The sequence below is a fragment of the Phyllobates terribilis genome, unplaced genomic scaffold, assembly GCF_046119375.1.
Source record: "Phyllobates terribilis strain yellow unplaced genomic scaffold, ASM4611937v1 Scaffold_12__6_contigs__length_324123572, whole genome shotgun sequence".
Lineage (NCBI taxonomy): Eukaryota > Metazoa > Chordata > Amphibia > Anura > Dendrobatidae > Phyllobates > Phyllobates terribilis.
In genome coordinates, this window is record NW_027362772.1 from 288,579,392 (window position 1) to 288,598,887 (window position 19,496).

General features: G+C 44.9%; 1 protein-coding gene across 1 annotated transcript in view; it reads right to left on the minus strand.

Annotated features, from left to right (window-relative positions):
• The window catches only part of SIK2 (salt inducible kinase 2), a 108,967-nt gene that overhangs the window by 37,456 nt on the left and 52,015 nt on the right, over positions 1-19,496 (minus strand). The window contains exon 4 of the mRNA XM_073657136.1: positions 5,495-5,656. Coding sequence (XP_073513237.1) covers positions 5,495-5,656 — 162 coding nt within the window. The remainder of the gene's footprint in view (positions 1-5,494; positions 5,657-19,496) is intronic.

The window sequence follows — 19,496 nt, forward strand, 5'->3', positions numbered from 1 at the left end:
TCCCAAATTGCAAAAATCTACAAATTGTGCCTACTTTCGGCGATCACGATGCACAAACAGATTTTCTAGACAGTCGGATGCCGGATAAAAGCGATCTCACCGTATACTCTGCAGTGCCAGCGCACAAAGCGCTTTGTGTCAGATATTTTCTTCCTCCTGAACAGTTTGCGTTGCATCCTCGTTATATGATTGTTGTCCCTTTTATTTTATCTCTGCCGTTCGCTTTGCGGCTGGATGGAGCCGGCTTTTCTTTCAATCGAAATTGACATTGTGTGGTTGCTGCTGTCACACGGAGAACATGTTGCCAGGATGCAATGTAAAATGCAAAGTCACTTTGCTACGTAGGTTCTCAGACAAGAGAACACGATGGTGTAGAGATCCTTGTGCGACTGGCACCAGGGCATGAATAGTTTATTTTCTTAGTCTGCAATCTTCATTCCTTTGTTCATTTTCAGACCCCCTGATGTGCAGCTTGCAGCCGAATTCAAGCTTCAGATCTTGTGGGAGTGTCTCTCAGTAATACAGGCTGGATGTATATTCAGTGCATGTGTGTGCATGACTTCTATCCTGCACTTATTTACCCACTTTGTACTTTCCTCCCTATCTGTTGCCTGCTATCCCTATCCCTGCTATCCCTTCTCTCCTCTCCACTGCAGATCAGTGAACAACTGTCTCCCCATCCCTCCTGTTCACTCTAACACAAAGAGAAAATCAAGCAGACAACAGTCAGGAGCAAGTGTTCTGATGGATTTGCGTCGTTTTTGCAGAGCACTTCGCTACATAAAGGACTTACAGACATCACAGACAGCAAAACGGTCGAAAATTGTTAGCGAATTTCTGCGAGAAGGTGCACACAGTCTTTAGGTTGAAGACGTTATGCTTCAGGTCTGAAAGCCGCCTTGACATAAGCTCTGTTGCTGGCAGCTACTCATTGTGTCCGACCCAGAAGGGGGCTGGCTTTAGCTACGAAAATGAGCAATCGGGACATTTGACTACATTTTACGCAATCGCTGCATAAAACTCTTAAAATTTCTAATGTATGCTGGGTTACTAAACATCAAAAAAATGACGAGTGCCAGAACCATAATAAAACGGCAAAAGTAAGACGTACTGATTCCACAAAAAAAGAAAGTTAAAAGCTTCCAGGTGCCTTTGTTCATATTTTTATTTCTGGAGAATATACCGCAGAGCTCAGTGATTCCGGGGTAGCGGCTTTACGCTACGTTTGCTATTCTATATACATAATAAATGAGTTATCGCCTCGTACACAGATGGCGGCTATGGCCACGTAAAGCTCATGTGTAATTACCGAGCAGCTACATTTTATCTTCACCGGATTCCTATATACTAGGGAGACCAATAATTAGCCAGAAGCTGAAATCTTGCCGGATACCGGTATGGTGACTGTCCAGCTTTGTTTCCTAATGAGATGAATAGACCGTGAACACTGACTTTCAATTAAAGGTGATGTCCCAACTTGAGAATGCAGCTTTGAAAAGCTCGGTTGGAATAGAGCGAGTGGGCAGCCGGTCAATTCATTGTCTATGGGAAGACTGAAGATTGTGAAGAACTGTACTCAATGAAAAACAGAATGGTGGAGCTCATGAGCATCCATCGCTTCATTCTAATGTTCTAGGTATTTGTGGGTTTCCCAGGGGTATCACCCATACTGTGGATACCGTGCCAAGTTGGAATAATGGCATCAGTCATATTAGATCATCATTACAGGCACATGAGACTTTACTGTACATCCCTATGCGCAGCCATCACTCCACTGTAAAGGGGCATTATACTGTATCCTTACAAGGATTGGCAGCTGTGCCAGGGTATCACCCATCCTGTGGATAGCGTGCCAAGTTGGAAGAACACCATCAGCTAGAATAGATCTTCATTACAGGCACATTAAACTTTACTGTACATCCCTATACGCATGCGCTGCCATTGCTCCACTGTATCGGGGCATTATAGTGCATCTTTCCAGGGATTGGTGGCTGTCCCAGGGGTATCACCCATCCTGTCGATACCATGCCAAGTTGGAAGAACAACATCAGCCATAATCGATCTTCATTACAGGCACATTAAACCTTACTGTACATCTCTATGCGCATGTGCGGCCATCGCTGTACTGAATCAGGGCATTATAGTGCATCGTTCCAAGAATTGGCGGCTGTCCCTGGGTATCACCCACCTGTGGATCACTTGTCGAGTGGGGGCAACCCCTATAGCCGTAACAGGGCTTTATTACAAACATACGATAACTATGCCTCAATTTCATAAGGTTTTTCGAACGGATACCAATTTTGCATGCGCCATTGGACTCCACATATATGAACTTATTCTCCGAGAAGCTCTGCTCCGTTCACATGGTGCCTGGCCTCTGTGCGATGTCATACAGGCACCGTGCCCATAAGCCCTTATACAACTCGTACTTGAGAGTTTGGAAATTGTTAGATTGACTAAAGGCGGAGTAAGATCTTAAACAATAAGAAAGCCAAGAGTACACAGACTGCGGTAACACACAAATCCATCCGTACAAAGCCGACAAAGAACCCTCATGAGAAATCCTTCACTCGTCACGACCCACAAAGATAATAAAGGCCTGAGTACATTGAGGGCACCGACCATAATCGTGACCTTAGTAACAGGATAATCCATTCCCATAACTCTTCCCTCATCAGGGGCATCATATATTCTGGATGTCTGATATGGTGGGGTGTTAATGTGGATGAAGGTAAGGACAATCATAGGTTAGCTCCACCGGTAGAGGAAGCCGAGAGACACCGGCCGCAGTACGGAGAAACGCTGCAGCCCAGCAACCTCCACCGGTAGAGGAAGCCGAGAAACACCGGCCGCAGTACGGAGGAACGCTGCAGCCCAGCAACCTCCATCGGTAAAGGAAGCCAAGAGACACTGGAAGCAGTACGGAGGAACGCTGCAGCCCAGCAACCTCCACCGGTAGAGGAAGCCGAGAGACACCGGCCGCAGTACAGAGGAACGCTGCAGCCCAGCAACCTCCACCGGTAGAGGAAGCCGAGAGACACCGGCCGCAGTACGGAGAAACGCTGCAGCCCAGCAACCTCCACCGGTAGAGGAAGCCGAGAGACACTAACCGCAGTACGGAGGAAAGCTGCAGCCCAGCAACCTCCACCGGTAGAGGAAGCCGAGAGACACCGGCCGCAGTACGGAGGAACGCTGCAGCCCAGCAACCTCCACCGGTAAAGGAAGCCAAGAGACACTGGAAGCAGTACGGAAGAACGCTGCAGCCCAGCAACCTTCACCAGTAGAGGAAGCCAAGAGACACTGGAAGCAGTACGGAAGAACGCTGCAGCCCAGCAACCTCCACCAGTATAGGAAGCCAAGAGACACTGGCCGCAGTACGGAGGAACGCTGCAGCCCAGCAACCTCCACCGGTAGAGGAAGCCAAGAGACACTGGAAGCAGTACGGAGGAAAGCTGCAGCCCAGCAATCTCCACCAGTAGAGGAAGCCAAGAGACACTGGAAGCAGTACGGAGGAACGCTGCAGCCCAGCAACCTCCACCGGTAGAGGAAGCCGAGAGACACCGGCCGCAGTACGGAGGAACGCTGCAGCCCAGCAACCTCCACCGGTAGAGGAAGCCGAGAGATACCGGCCGCAGTACGGAGAAAAGCTGCAGCCCAGCAACCTCCACCGGTAGAGGAAGCAGAGAGACACCGGCCGCAGTACGGAGGAACGCTGCAGCCCAGCAACCTCCACCGGTAAAGGAAGCCAAGAGACACTGGAAGCAGTACGGAAGAACGCTGCAGCCCAGCAACCTCCACCAGTAGAGGAAGCCAAGAGACACTGGAAGCAGTACGGAAGAACGCTGCAGCCCAGCAACCTCCACCAGTAGAGGAAGCCAAGAGACACTGGCCGCAGTACGGAGGAACGCTGCAGCCCAGCAACCTCCACCAGTAGAGGAAGCCAAGAGACACTGGCCGCAGTACGGAGGTACGCTGCAGCCCAGCAACCTTCACCGGTAGAGTAAGGTAGGAGACACCAGCCGCAGTATGGAGGAACACTGCAGTCTGATGCAAGGAGACCAGCAAGAGACACCTGCCACAGTTCAGAGAACACACACGGACCTGTTCTAACCCCCATGGCTCCAGTGGTGGCTGCCGTGATGGCCTGCAGCAAATGGGGGATAAATTGTGGTTTTCCCTTATTTTATGCTTTTACCATGCTGTCCCGAACTGTATAATTTCCCTGCAACCAATAAATGATGGTGCAGACCCTACCAAGGGTTGAGCTTCTCCTACATGTAACATCCAGACATATCTATAATTGCTGGTGAATATGGAATCTGCCGCCCCAGCACAACATATAGATGTGATGAGAGCGCAATCTTTTTTTTTTTTATTATTGACACCCCCATGCGTGGAGCAGCGACGCACTCTTTCCCAATGATGTCGCAATTACACGTCAGAACGACTCGACCCCGACTCATTATCACGAGGTCCCATGTAATGGCACAAACATAATTATTACATATAGATGTGGAATGTACAGCACCGACACCGCGATCTACAGGAATCCCACCAGAACGGCAGCAGGAGGGGCCAACGTCAGCTCTTAGACGCCCGGTGCATGCAATGTACATATAATGCACACGACTTATGGTTATCCGTGTGTCACTGCAGAGCTACGAAGAGGCTAATTTATAGGGCACTGTTCCTACACTCCCAAGTATCTGCATTGTTCCTGTCACCTGTCATTTTTGGCTTAGCTGAGGATCATTGACAGGAGGCCTAGAAAGAGGTCTCCCCCAGGATCGTTACTCTACTGAGAACCTGAGAAAAATGTCCCAATTCCCCTGGATAAAGGGAATTTATTACCCAAGTAATGTTCTTACTAAATAAAACCAGATAATGATACATATTTTATTCTGATCTGTTTTTCCTTTTCTAATTGCAGCTTTTTTATTTATTTATTATCTTTCTATTTCATATACACAATCATATAGGAGGAGGAGGTGAGCTGTGACATCACCTATTGTGAATGGTTGATCCTGTGTTATCTACTGTATATAGAGGTGTTATCAGTCATTGTACAGGAGGAGGAGGAGGTGAGCTGTGACATCACCTATTGTGAATGGTGGATCCTGTGTTATCTAAATAAAGGATTTACCCTTTAATTGTAATCCTGTCTGATAATGGGACTGCTGAGGCGTCCTTACAAAACAGGAAGTATCAGTCTAAAATTAGTTTAAGTGAAAACTGCAAGATTTCAGGATTTTTATTTTATTTTGTTTAAATAGAATGGATTCAAGAGTTAATTCTCCCTGTCTCAGTAAAGTGGTTCTCATCTTCGCTTTGAAGGAGGTAAAATTAAGTGGAGAATTGTGCCAGGTATCTCCGGTGTTGTGCCAAGTGACCAAGCTGCAGTATCAGTAGCTGAATGCGTTACGTCACGAACAGATCCTATTCTCCGGTCATCTCCGGCCAGTATATACCCCTGAATGCATCCGTCGCAGTTTACCTGCTATCTTGATGTTCATGTGGTTGTCCAGCAGGAGGTTTTCAGCTTTCAGGTCTCGGTGGACGATGTGGCGGCTGTGGCAGTACTCCACCGCCGAGAGGATCTGCCAAAATTTTCTCCGCGCTTCTGACTCACTTAGGCGCCCATGGTTCGCCAAGTAATCTGCAAAGGAAAGAGTGGAAGCACTTTAATTGATGTGAAGCCAATATGATTCAGGTACGAAGCAGAACATTCATCAATGGACGTCCACACGGGTCAGAATCGCTGCTGATCATTAGGCAGCAAATATGGCTCAAAATTCACATCAAGTCTGGTTGATTTTGGTGCAAACTTTCCATGGTGGATTCTGAGAGCTGATCTGAATCCGCAGAATACGGGGAAGGTGGATCTATCTTTTTCAGTAATTTTGGACAATTTTCTAGGTTTTTCACTTTTTTCATTAAAATGAAATCTTGGATTTTCCTCCAACAAAAAATAAACTAATAAAAATAACTAATAAAAACAAAATAAAAAAAACAATAAAAACATACTGAAATGAATAAAATAAATAAAAATAATTACAATTGAAATTAATAAAATATTAAAATACTAAAAATATAATATTATTACTACTACTAATACTATTTATTTTTTTATTATATTTTTTTTTTATTAATTATTATTATTATTCATGCTGCGGAACTGAATGAGGCCAAAATCCAAGTGACATCCAACAATTTTGATCAGTTTGGACATACCCTTATAGTTTATCATATGATGTCAGTAGCTGGAAAAACGCAGTATAGTCTATAACATATAACAATGCAGAATAAGGGGACCAGGTAACGACCATGTAGAGATATAAAAGGTCAGAGACTTATTACAGGAAAACAATCTTGTTTTTAGGCCAAGTGGTTTTCATTTTTTGTGATTCTGAGGTCCGAGTCCCCATCCAGAAGTGAAGGGAGTGATGGAGCTCACTGCATACTGGGTCACCATTGCATCCAATGTACGATGTGTACGCGGTGAGCACCTCAGCTCCCTCTAGTGGTGGCAAATATGTGTTGAACGCTGTATCGGCAAAATAAAAAAATATCAAGAAATCATAAAAGAAGTTTAGACCAGTGTTAAAGGGTGCACATTGGATCCACATTCAATATTATACCAGAGAATTGTAAAAATTGTAAAAAAAAAAAAAGTAGAAATGTGATACCCTGTTAAGGTTTTTTGATAGGATAAATTATTAATTCCTTTCCCTGCATGCTACTGCTGATGAGTTTACCACCAGCCGTGTTACGGGATTACTACTTGTTCCCCATCAGCTGATTTCTGATTTTATAGTTTGTTTTTTTATATATTATAAAGTAAAACAAAATGGCAGGAAGATATCTGTAATAACTGAGAATACGTTATCAGGGTTCGCACAATTGATGACTTCAATAATCAAAGTGTTTTTTGTTCCTTTTCTGGTCATTTTCCAGGAATAGAACGGCTTCTTCGTTCCAGGAAATCTGACTGATTCACATTCTTATCACAGAAGACATTCTGCTAGAAAACTTATTAGAGGAACATGTCAGAATATGGGTCACTTGTTTAAAGAGTTCTGCTTGGGTCAGAGGCCATCTATCCAATCAACGTGAAACCTACACATGAAACCATTTTTTCCTGGCATGTTCACAGGTCGGATTTGTGCCGTGGATTTGCAGTTTGAAGTGCTGCGGACTTGCACTAGAATTAGCCCCGTTGTCATTTTACAAGGCTTATCCCTCTGTGCGGAGGCACGATACTCATTGCCCCCAAGCTGGGGTTGGCAACCACCGAAACAGTCACCGATCGCCATAACGTTTAAATGGAGAGATGATGGTGCATGCGCTCATTTGCTCCGCCAAAAATCTAAGGGTGGATGATGATCGCTTAGTGCGGCGGGCGGCATAGGGATGGACGGGTGTCTAGTTATCCACCACTTAGAGGCCCAATAAAGGTCATCGTGGTCATGGAATAGTCCCAAAATGAGATTAAAGGAAGAAGTGGAGCCCCGATGAAATCTCACAGATCGGTCGATCGTTGCCCGTACGATTGCCAACCTGGTGGGGATGGAACAATGTTTGTGATCGCACGAACAAAAGGCCCTTTGAACCTATCCTATTAAATACACCATTATAGGGTCATTCCGCGCCCCCTCCACCCACCAAAAAATAATAATCCCCTATCCACAGTGATCCGGAAATGGGGGATCTGGAACCGTGAAAATACCATTATTTGAATGGAGAGGAGGCACACATGCTCAACCCCAGCTCCATTAAATGGTCAACGGGACTGCCGGAGAAAGTCGGCTATTTTCGGCATAGTGAACTTCCACACCATTAGGACGGTGCTCTTCACCCCCTTTCTCGGAGTTCCAGACCCCAGATCTGGGGATCGCTGAGGATCCCGGTTGGTCAGACCCCAAGCAATCAGCAAGTTATCAACTTCTTTTTTTGGAATAACCCTTTAAACCCTGGAAGAGGAAGCTGAACCTCAACGGCAGAAGAAGTGTGCAAAGTCACGAGGAATAATACAGAAGGCAATGCCAAAGGGACAAAAGGAATCATCAGGACAATACTTTTTTTTCCAACCAGTCATGTTTGGACATTGGAAAACTTTTGCGCAGTTCCTTCGATTTGAGGAAATCATAAGATCTGTTTTACATCTTTACATGGGTTGTAGAAGTTTATAGACCCATTTTATTAAAAAGTAACCCATCAGGTTCCCTAAGCCATTGCTACACTTAAGAGCCCACGTTCTGCATTCTAATAAGGTCTCTGAAGTTCCAAGACATCGTTTACATAAGTTGCAAAACAAGATATTTTCAGTCGATTGCCATCTGAAAATTACTTTGGACTAGCCCGGTGGGTTGTTGCTTACCTACCAGCCTAGTCCGGCCCAAATTGTTATCAAACATTCCCTCCACTGTCTACATACTTTCTATCTTGCTGCAAATCTCACGCATGTGTGCATTGTCTTCACCGAGCATGCACAGTGGAGCATGCGCTTCATTGCGCATGCTCAGGAAGAAACGCCTCCCATTAGGATATTTAGAGTTAGAACTCCACCAAATTATCCAAGGCAGAAGGCTGCTAACAATAGTCTCTTTCTGGAGAACTAGACAGTGATCGGATTCCAATGGCCAACGTGTAAGGCTTCATTTGCCCTGTAGGGGTGCTGCAGGGAAATTACACAGTTGCCACCATGTTCTAAATCAGATTGGAGTTGATCGCTGAGGGTCTGAACAGCGGGACGACCTGTGATAGGACGATTTTTGGGGAACCGGTCAAAACAAAAAGGCATCTATGCAAGTAAGGCATAACAATGGCTACAGGAGAATAAAAAATATATTTCCTTGTGGTACACGATTGGCCCGATTGCCCTTCATTCAAAAGTACTAAAACAGAAGACGAGACCAAAATCTGTTTCTACTGGTAAGCCAATGTCGGGAGAGCACAGAGTATTAACCCTTCTTGGCCAGCAGGTTAATTGTTAACCATTATAGAAGTAATTATTGGCCGTAGATATAAACAGATATCTTGTCATACAGATTCACTGCCGGCAGAAGATACATAATTTCGGGCTAAATTATTGGTAGCTCGTTCTAGTTGCGATGGTAATTACAGACAGTTAATTAAACTATAATCTAACAAAACAATATCCAGATAATGCAGCCGGCACCGTAACTTCCACAGCAATTATCACTTACATCGGTCAGGTGGCCCTACAGACCCCATTTCCCATGTAATGAGAGCCATAAAAGTGTGGCACCGCCGGGACAATATTCATGAAGTATTAATTCTCAAGAGAATTTCCCTCGGTTAGAGTCTCACAAAACCTAATTTAGTCTGGGAAGATGAGAACTTTTCCTTTTGATGGATTTACTTTTAATGGACCTTTTTGTTTAATATGGCCTGAAGAAGGTTCTGAAAGTAAGAACATATAGGTGGTAGTGTCTGAAAGATATTGTAATTTTAGATCAAAATTAATTTTTTTTTCCCATTAGATGAATGCCATCAAAATTTCAAAATCATGGAACTGAATAAGAAAGAAGTTTGTTGGAATTTGTAGAACTTTTCTTTTACTTTTAAATGTATAAAATTTTTTCAGTTACATGAATTTGAATGCGGATGGGAAAGAGTTAAATCTAGGGATAGAGACGGGTGTGGTGACCTCCTGGAATTTGAGTGAAGTCTTTTCTGGTAGATATGGGTGAGGCGCTTTCTATTTCACGTTTAGTGGACAACTCGGTGAGCACAATCTTGACCAATCAGCTGGAAAAAAATGGTATCTTGGACAATGTGGATTTACCGTAAAGAGGACTAGGCTCTGCACACCTGGGGGTGCTCAATCAAATGCTATATCTGATGCAAAAATTCATACAAAAATAAAAGTTGTTAAGGGGGGAAATTGGTGCACAAGCCAGGATTGGACTAGCCCACCAACGCATCCACTGTTGGGTGTAGGTGCCTTCACAAAAGTCATACCCCCAAGCGCCCAGCAGAAGACATCCCAATTCATATCTGGCTTTGGAGTCAACTACTTGCCACTTGCTTTTTTACCTTGAGAAAGGCGCTTACCCAGCACCGAAACGCGTTGGAACAATAAAGAACCATTTTAGAACACAAAAGGCTTCTCATTTACCGCAGCACAGCCCGTTCAATGCAATATCCTCCTCCCCTACAACTACTTGCCATTAGTGTTTTATTTGTACGATGATTGGAACATAACGGTTAAGCACTCGTAGATACGACCTGGGGTTGGTTCTATTGTGGGGATATGGATTCTCCACGCCAAATCAGTTTGTTACCAGCTTGACTGGAGCAAGAAATCTGTAGAAACCCCCTCTTATTCAAGGAGGGAAGGTCTCAGAGGTCACAGACCCTGGAATAGTCACTGATGGTAGTAGCTGCTGCTGATGCAATAAAAGTAGTCTGGCAGACAGCAAAATGGTCGTCACTACCAAAAGAGTATTTGAGATTATACAGGTCAGAGGACAAGACAGGAGAGTAGTCAGGAATAGAACAACAGGTGTCAGGAGAAGTATGCAAAGGGCAAGCAGCAGATAAGGTTGTGGTCAAGACAGGTCAAAAGAGGAGTCCTAAAACGCAAAAATAGGAGCCAAGAATGGGGATGAAATCAATTCGAGAACGTGGTGCAGAAGTCAGGCCACCAGAACTTGACAATCTTGAGACAACCCAACACCCCGGCTCAGATAGTAGAACAGGTTGATGGCAAAAGACAGAAGCCATTGCTTCCAAACACTGAAGATCTGCGTTCGGGCTGGTGGACCATCCAATCATTGTAAATCCTGGCCAAGATGATATGAATTTGTCCTCTTCCCTACGATGTCACACATCTTGGAGAAGGCTAGAAATCAGGTTGTCATCTAATAAGGTACATGACACGTTCTGGTTGGGAGACACTGTTGTGAATACTGGTATAACCCCATATGGGCACCACTTATCTTACATCATCTTCCTAGAAGAAGAGCACTCATAAGAAAAAGGCCATGAACTTGGCGGATTCTCAGATAATATTACAGACCAACGCTGGGGTTTAGGCATCTGTATAGAGGGTGTACAGCGAATACTATTTTTAGGAATCTATTTTCACTGATCATATTTGTCCTGGAAACTTGTTATTCAGAGTGGAAGAACAGTTCAGACGTCCGAGGAACCACATGCTGTACTGCGCCCATCCCTACAGGCATGGGGCAATCACATGGACTCCGCAAGGCCGGAGCGTAGGACTGATTGTTAAGGCCCCGTCACACTAAGCGACGCTACAGCGATCCCGACAACGATACGACCGGTCACAGAACGTTGCTGCGTCGCTAGTGAGATGTCAAACAGTCAGATCTTCCCAACGACGCAGCAGCGATGCGGCGACCCGTAACAATCTGTATAACGATGCACGCCTATGTGTTTCTGTGTCTGAGTCGTTAACAAGGTCGTTGGTAAGGTGTCAAACACACCGATGCATGCTACCCAGCGGGGCCTCAACGATCAAAGAAATGTCCAGACCATTCCGACACGACCAGCGATCTCACAGCAGGCGCCTGGTCGCTGCTAAGTGTCAAACGTAGCGAGATCGCTACTGAGGTCGCTGTTGCGTCACAAAACTTGTGACTCAGCAGCGATCTCGCTTAGTGCGACGGGGGCTTTACACGATTGTGGCTTCTGATGGTCCTAAATTAATCTGATGCCAATCAGAAGTAGATGGCTAGAAGATAGCTGAAGGATATTTTTACACAGGTTTATAAAACTGCCAAGCAAATGTTTGTAAGAATACTCATATGCAACCATTGTCTGGGTAAGCCAACTACCAAGTAGCAAGCTTGGTCATCATCTTCCTTATGTGGCCTACAAGATGATCATTTTCAGCAGCACATCCTGGTGTGCTGCCGACAATAAGCTAAGTGTATGAGGACCGAAATATGGTGGTCTTTAGTCAGTAAGCCACAAATGGTTTCTGTAGTCTTATGCATATAGGAGCCGAGGGGAACAGATCTGTAATGCAGCCCGCAGGCTCATACAATACCTCCATGAACCTCAGATTTCATATGGGCATGTACCTGTTTCTGCAGGATAAGATGGTACTGTGCAAAGACACATGGAGTATCTGCTACTTGCACAGCAATGTCTCGGACTACATGCTTTTATTGTGTGTAAAAGACCCAACATGGAGTTCGAGCACAGCTTCACCACAGGTAGGGAAAATCAACAGAGACAATCAGGTGAAAAATCTGTCCCATACAAAAACTTAGACTTCTCCCGTGGCACAAGCTGTTGGAGAAAAACGGTCTCACCAAAGTGAAATATGTTTGCAACCGTGGCCTTGCCGGAAGAGTGTGACAATAATGAATAAAAGGATCATTAGTCTGACTAGCGACGATTTCACCCTAAACCATTTTAGCCGAGGTTTTGAAATTTCCACAAATCTCATCTAGTTTGCAATGAATTCTGCACCAAAATTTTTGGTAATTTCACTGGGGTTAAATTTGTGAAAAACAAGCAAGTTAGATATGTGGATTTTGCTGCAGATTTGCCATGGAAAACGTTTTATATGTGAACATTTACGGTGCGGGAAAGAAAAAAAAAAAAAAATCTAAAATCGGTAACAAATGTAAATGAGAATTAAAAAAAAAATCTCAGTGTGGCAGAAATTTTCAGTGGGTAATCTGACCCACAGTCCGGATTGTGGACTCGGCAGCACATCAAGGCTCTCACTCTCTGCAGCGCGGCCGTGACAAATCTACAGTTTTTGCTGCAGAAAATCGTGTGCACTTGGAGTCTGTTCGTCTCCCAGTTTTGACAAAACAGCATTTTCAGCTTCACATTCCCGATGTAGACGAAAAACAAAGAAAAAAAGCGACCTCGTGGAAATTCACAAAAAAATGCATTAGGAATGCCATTTGCAAGGGCAAAAAAAAAAAAAGGTAATAACAGCGGCGTTACCGCGTTCCTAGGAGGAATGGGGGGTTTCGGGCTAAATGTTACTTTCAGCACAGCTCCTAATTACAATAATTTCCTAACAGAGTCCTATTGGAGGCTCCTGACCTTCAAACCTCCTCTGAGCGGCTCCTAATGAGCTGGTTGAGTGATACCGGCAACCACGTCAGCGCTGGAATAATCTCTGCTAAATGTCCCAGTATGTTTTGGAGTCATTACGCAGACCCAGGGGTATCGCACCTGCATTCCTCCAGCGAGCAGGCGGCACATGCACAAAGCAGATTTCACCCAGCGATTAACCCTGCAGCTCCTGGACGAAACACAATATTACCAGCTCTAATCACTGGTGCCGATGGAAGAAAATTCCCGGGGGGGGGTGGGGTTCACAAGACAAGAGAGTCTTTATTCATATAGATGGGCATCTGTGCAATATTTGCACTCACAACTCTCCCGCTTCGACAACATTCATTAATATGGGATAATGTTATGAATACAGCTTTAGTGATGCCGGAAGCTGACGGACATGTGAGCGTGCACTGGCTGCAGAAATAGCATTTATAGGTCATGGCCGGGTACTAAAAGTCGAGACAGTCACATCTGCAAATTGCGGACGTGACTGGCTCCTTGTGCTGTACTGGCACGCACTAGACCGGTCCATAAATTACCAGGCACACTGGTCATTATTGGATCTGTTGGCCGTGGAGAGCACAGACAGAAAATATGGGAATCTGGACGAGCCCTATTAGAAATGGCTTTTGCTGTTGCATCCTGCTTCCTTCCATAATGTTTCCAGCTTTGCTACATTTTTGTCACTTGCCATAGACTTCAAAGCCACTTACATAGGACTGCTACTTCACTTGTGTCCTGCCAGTTGTTATAGGACTTGGCCCGATATAACGGAGGATTTGATGCACAGGTCAGGTGTCCATAGCTGGACCCAAAAACGCTGCAGGCAACCAGTTTGGAAAAGTTCAGTTTTGGCATCTGTGAATCTAGAACATGCAGTGATTGCTGCATTACATCTGCCGTAACTCTTATACCAAAAAAAAAAAATCTCCTCAAGAAGACGACCGCCCCAGGTTTCCAAGGCCACATTTTCAACTCCACCATATTGACAATCTTCTGCAGGAAAACCACGTTTCAAAGCAATTTTCTTTTCCGTCGTCTCAAAGATTTCACTCCATCTGTGGCTGCCCATGGTTTGCCTGACACAATTTGACCTCAATCCTAAAACTGTTGCCCAACTTAACAATGGAGTTCCCGTCTGATCAAAATGATCTTCGACCAATTATGTGAAGGCACAAGACTGGAGAAGCGTGTGAAGTGCTTGCCCCAATTTCACCAATAAGCTGCGGTCATAGATCACAAGATGTCCAGGAGATGTGTATGAAGGGATTATTATTATAATCGCCATTTATTTCATGGCGCTTTACATGTGAAAAAGGGGGTATACAGACAAAAACAATTACAATAATCTTTAACAAAACATGATGGCAACTGGTACAAGAGGAGAGAGGACCCTGCCCGCGAGGTCTCACAATCTACAATGAATGGGTGAGGATACAGTAGGTGGGGGCAGAGCTGGTCGTACAGCGGTATGGTGGAGCGAAGGTTACTGCAGGTTGTAGGGTTGTCGGAAGAGGTGGGTCTTCAGGTTTCTTTTGAAGGTTTCCCCGGTAGGCGAGAGTCTGATATGTTGGGGTAGAGAGTTCCAGAGTAGGGGGGATGCACAAGAGAAATCTTGTATGCGATTGTGGGAAGAGGAGATAAGAGGGGAGCAGAGCAGGAGATCTGTCTGACCACTCATTTCAGTAGCTAATCCAGTCCCCTTTCTTTGTCTATACATCAACTGTGACAGAGAAGGTCTGGCTTATCTACTGAAATGAGTGGCCAGCCAGATCCCTTCATAGACATCTAATGGACATCTTGTGATCTACGACCGCAGCTTATTGGTGGAAATTGGGGGACTTTTCAGACTCAAGTCATATTGCCAAGTTACTCTTATGTACATCTATAACCTTCATTATTTTGACTGGACAGCCCCCTTAAACATATGGGAAGCAGAAGTTAATTTTGTGACTACATTTGAAGACATCCTTGTTTAAAAATTTGAGTACTACAGAAACCCTCATAACTAGTAAAGTTTGACCAACCACCCACTGATTGCCCCCTGTGCCCCGCTGCCTGGAGGACCAGTCTGATTTGCCTCTGAAGGTCAGGAGGACCTTGCTCCGGTCACAAACCCCCTAGAATTAGTGCAGGACCGAACTACTGGCCTCTGTGACACCGGGAGGGGTTGAACGTGACTTTCCTCAGCTAGGACGGCTCTCATGTTACACTTCACCGGGGAGGTGATAAATGATGGCTTGTTAGCAGTCCTATGAACAGAATATTTACAAAGTGCTGTGGATGACGCAGGCGAGCTCTTGGCATCTGCTTGTGATACTTATTCTTCGTCCGGCAGGGGAATTTAGCAATGGAGGGAGGGAGAACATTGAAGTCACACCAGAGATTACAATTTGAAGTTGCAGAAGAAAAATGAGCAGAGGCCTTATATAGTAAAAGAAAAAACAGTTACAGAAGCCGCAAATGTTTCTTTTATTGCTGAGATTCTAACTTTTTACTGCTACGTAAAGAGAGCGGTGTGTGTGTGTGTGTGTGTGTGTGTGTGTGTGTGTGTGTGTGTGTGTGTGTGTGTGTCATGAATCCCGTCCTGAATGGAGCAGTGGTGCATGAGCTTGACTTCTTCTCCATTCATTATCTATGGGACTGCCAATGACACGGTTCATCTATTTCAGGCCGTCTCATAGACAAGAAATGGAGACTGAGCAGCCAACTCCAGTCAAGATGGGGCTGAAGAACTCTAGGGATTGTTGAGGGTCCCAAGCAATCTGCAAGTTATCTCATATCAGCTACATTGCCCCGGGCACAGGTCTAGAAAAACCACACAGCGCCCCGGGCACAGGTCTAGAAAAACCACACGGCCCCCCGGGCACAGGTCTAGAAAAAACACACGGCCCCCCGGGCACAGGTCTAGAAAAAACACACGGCCCCCCGGGCACAGGTCTAGAAAAAACACACGGCCCCCCGGGCACAGGTCTAGAAAAAAAACACACGGCGCCCCGGGCACAGGTCTAGAAAAAAAACACACGGCGCCCCGGGCACAGGTCTAGAAAAAACCACACGGCGCCCCGGGCACAGGTCTAGAAAAACCACACGGCGCCCCGGGCACAGGTCTAGAAAAACCACACGGCGCCCCGGGCACAGGTCTAGAAAAACCACACGGCGCCCCGGGCACAGGTCTAGAAAAACCACACGGCGCCCCGGGCACAGGTCTAGAAAAACCACACGGCGCCCCGGGCACAGGTCTAGAAAAACCACACGGCGCCCCGGGCACAGGTCTAGAAAAACCACACGGCGCTGCAATGGTCTCCAGCTGGTGAGGTTGTGCTGCAGAATGTTGCTCTCCCTGTAATCTACACAGTTTGGAGGAGCACACCACCAGACACCGCTATCTTACTGCTTATTTTAAAAGATTTCTTCTGCTACAATTAATGTCTAACAAACTACTTTAGCCAGCAAGTAGGATGGAGCAGGAAGGATGTCCAACCTGGAGGTAGAATGGAGAATAAGGAGATGTCCACACAGTTTTTAGATGCATGCAAAAATGCAGAATTTTTCAAGCAGAAACCACTTAAGGAAAAGCCTTATTTTGGGGAAGTTTTTGGAGGAGTTTTTTTTTTCCTTCCCTGAAGAGTTTCCTTAAGAAGTCTAGGAGAGTTTTGGAGGAGTTGCTTTTTTCGGCTTTCTTTGCAGCCTTTTGATTGGACAGAGCCTAGTTTTGAGACGTTTCCTCCAAGGTCGTGCACTTTCTTTCTTTTTTTTTTCCACCAGATGCTTTTCTAAACCATTTCTTGGAGGAAAAGAGCTAAAATTCCCCTCTAGATATAAAACAGCAAAGTGCATATTCCTTAAAAAGTTTTCTAAATTTCAGTTTTTAATTTTTTTTTTGTTCAGGAAGATTTGGGCGTTGATCCACTCCAAATAACTTAAAAGAAAATCCACATGGACATATCCTAAGAGGGGAAACCCCAAAACTTCTCGAACCTCAGACTATTGGCGGACCACACCAAAATCGTTAGGCCCTGCCCAACTCCGATCCAATTTTTCACAAGTGTCCGTGCCAGTAAGCAGCTGGAAAGGCCTATTATCCTCCAGTAATGGAAAGGAACTGAAATGGGAAGCTTGGATTGTGGAAGGATATAGCAGCGTGATAATAAGGGCAGGCGATGGGAAAGATTAGTCGCCAGCACTCATTGTCCGTGAACAGAATATAACGGAGACATCGGACAGGAAACTGATAAATTGGTGCAAAAACTAAACAAGACGCAACTTCACCTCACAAAAGTTCTCAAAGATTTCGTGAGGTTTTCCACTAAGGACAACACACGAGTCCTTGCAAAACAGACTTGGATCTGATGAGGAAGATTTCTGGTCCGAAAAATGTGGGTGACTAAGCATTAAGGATCTGACCTGTGCGAGCCGTACCTAGCGCGAGACAAAGCCGACTCTGTGCTCAGGAGAGGGGGAAGAAAAATAAAAAAAGTTTGTGAGCACAGGAAATCCTTACTTGACTCGAGCAGGTTTCTGCATACAGATGCACATCAAGGAGGATGAATATAGCTCTGTGTGATGGAGGTTTGGCTTTCCGTTGTGAAACCAGCAGGTCATCAAATGAAAGTGCCAGAGGATTGTGCTGCTTAATAAACCGCAACTTTATAGCTCAAGTTATGCTTTTTTTTTTTAACCAAGAACTTTTGGAAAAAGTATTCACTTTTCAGGGCCGCACTTGTATGCATTTATTTTGGGGCTAAAAATTAATTTTTGCAAATAGGTTTCCTTAAAAAATTTGCACCATTTAGTTTCTCTACACATTGTTGGCTATAGAATGAGTTAACTGGGAATCCAACAGCGAGCTCCTTCTGAACAGTCTTTTTCCGAACTACTCTGTACTCCTTGAGATGAACTTTAATGTGGTTATAAGTCCCAAAATAGTAGAAGTGAAGCTGATGGCAGTCACTATTGGTCATGTTTCGTAGCAAGCAATAAAATTAGGTATGGAGAGTACAAGCAAATAACAGCAGGCTATGGTCGTTTTTGGTCTACTGACAGTTTTTTGCTGAACTCCTCTCAGCTGATTTATGACCACATTAAAAAGGCCCCTAGGTCAAATAAAAGTTAAATTTTCTGGTCAGAAGAAGCTCACTGTTGGATTCTCAGCTAACTCATTCTGTAGTCAACAATATGCAGGAAAACAAAGAGCATGTAAAAGGCAAATTACTATTAAATGTTAAAACTGTTTAATGAAACTCAAAAGCAAAAACGATTTTTAGCCCCAAATAATTTTTTTCAGAAATGTGAATAAAACTTTGCGTTACATCTTGTCAGAGAAATCATCTTTGTCCTCCTTCTGAACTGATCTTTCATTCACAAAAATTCTCAATTCACAGGTGGTAAAATACTGTCTTCAGTGAATACAGACTTTCCCATTACGGAAATAAATGACAGTTGGTGCTCATAAAGTTCTATGGAGAAATGTAACAGTTGTTGCAGCAGGTTGTCTGTCGTCTCTAGCTCCTCCCTCCATAGAACTTTAAAAGCACCAAGTGTCATCCATCTCAGTAATGTGAAAGTATGTCTGCACTGAATACAGATTTTACTCAAATCAAGTGTGAAAGAAGCAGATTTCTCTGATAAGAAATTCGTAATGTACCTTATTTTCACGTGAACTATTAATTTATGTTATAAAAAAAAATTGGAGTCGAGGTGTCCATGTTCTTTAAAATATAGACTGGCCATTAAAAAACAAAAAAAAACAGTTTGATAACCCATAAGGTTGATCCCGTTACTATCCCCAAGGGGTTTGTAGAGAGTTGCTTTTCAGGTATATTCCACACACACACTATAATTATTTTCAGCGAAAAGTAAAAGCATTAGGTTTTTGTTTTTTTCAATAGGAGCATGTTTTGCCATTTTTTTTAATCCTATGTGATTAAAGGCCAAGTCTTAACTACTTTTCTATTGTGATGGAGAACATACCCCCCTTATGGACCACCGATCTTCTGTTAACAATACCAGATGCCGGCAGCTTCGCTTCCAGCCCGATGATCAAAACAGGCCTGTGTTTCTAGTGTTGGCACATTGTATATGAAAGGGGGGCCAGGCCGAGAGAAGGAGGGTTGGGGGGGGGGGGGGTAGCCAGGCCGAGAGAAGGAGGGTTGGGGGGGGGGGTAGCCAGGCCGAGAGAAGGAGGGTTGGGGGGGGGGGTAGCCAGGCCGAGAGAAGGAGGTGGGGGGGGGGGGGGGGGGAAGCAAAGCTGAGGAGAGAAGGTGGGGGGGGGGGGGCAGGCTGATGAGAGAAGGTGGGGGGGGGGCAGGCTGATGAGAGAAGGAGGTGGGGGGGGCAGGCTGATGAGAGAAGGAGGTGGGGGGGTTAGTGTAACAGAAGGGGGTGGAGGGGCCCCCCTTCATACAAGTCACTGATGA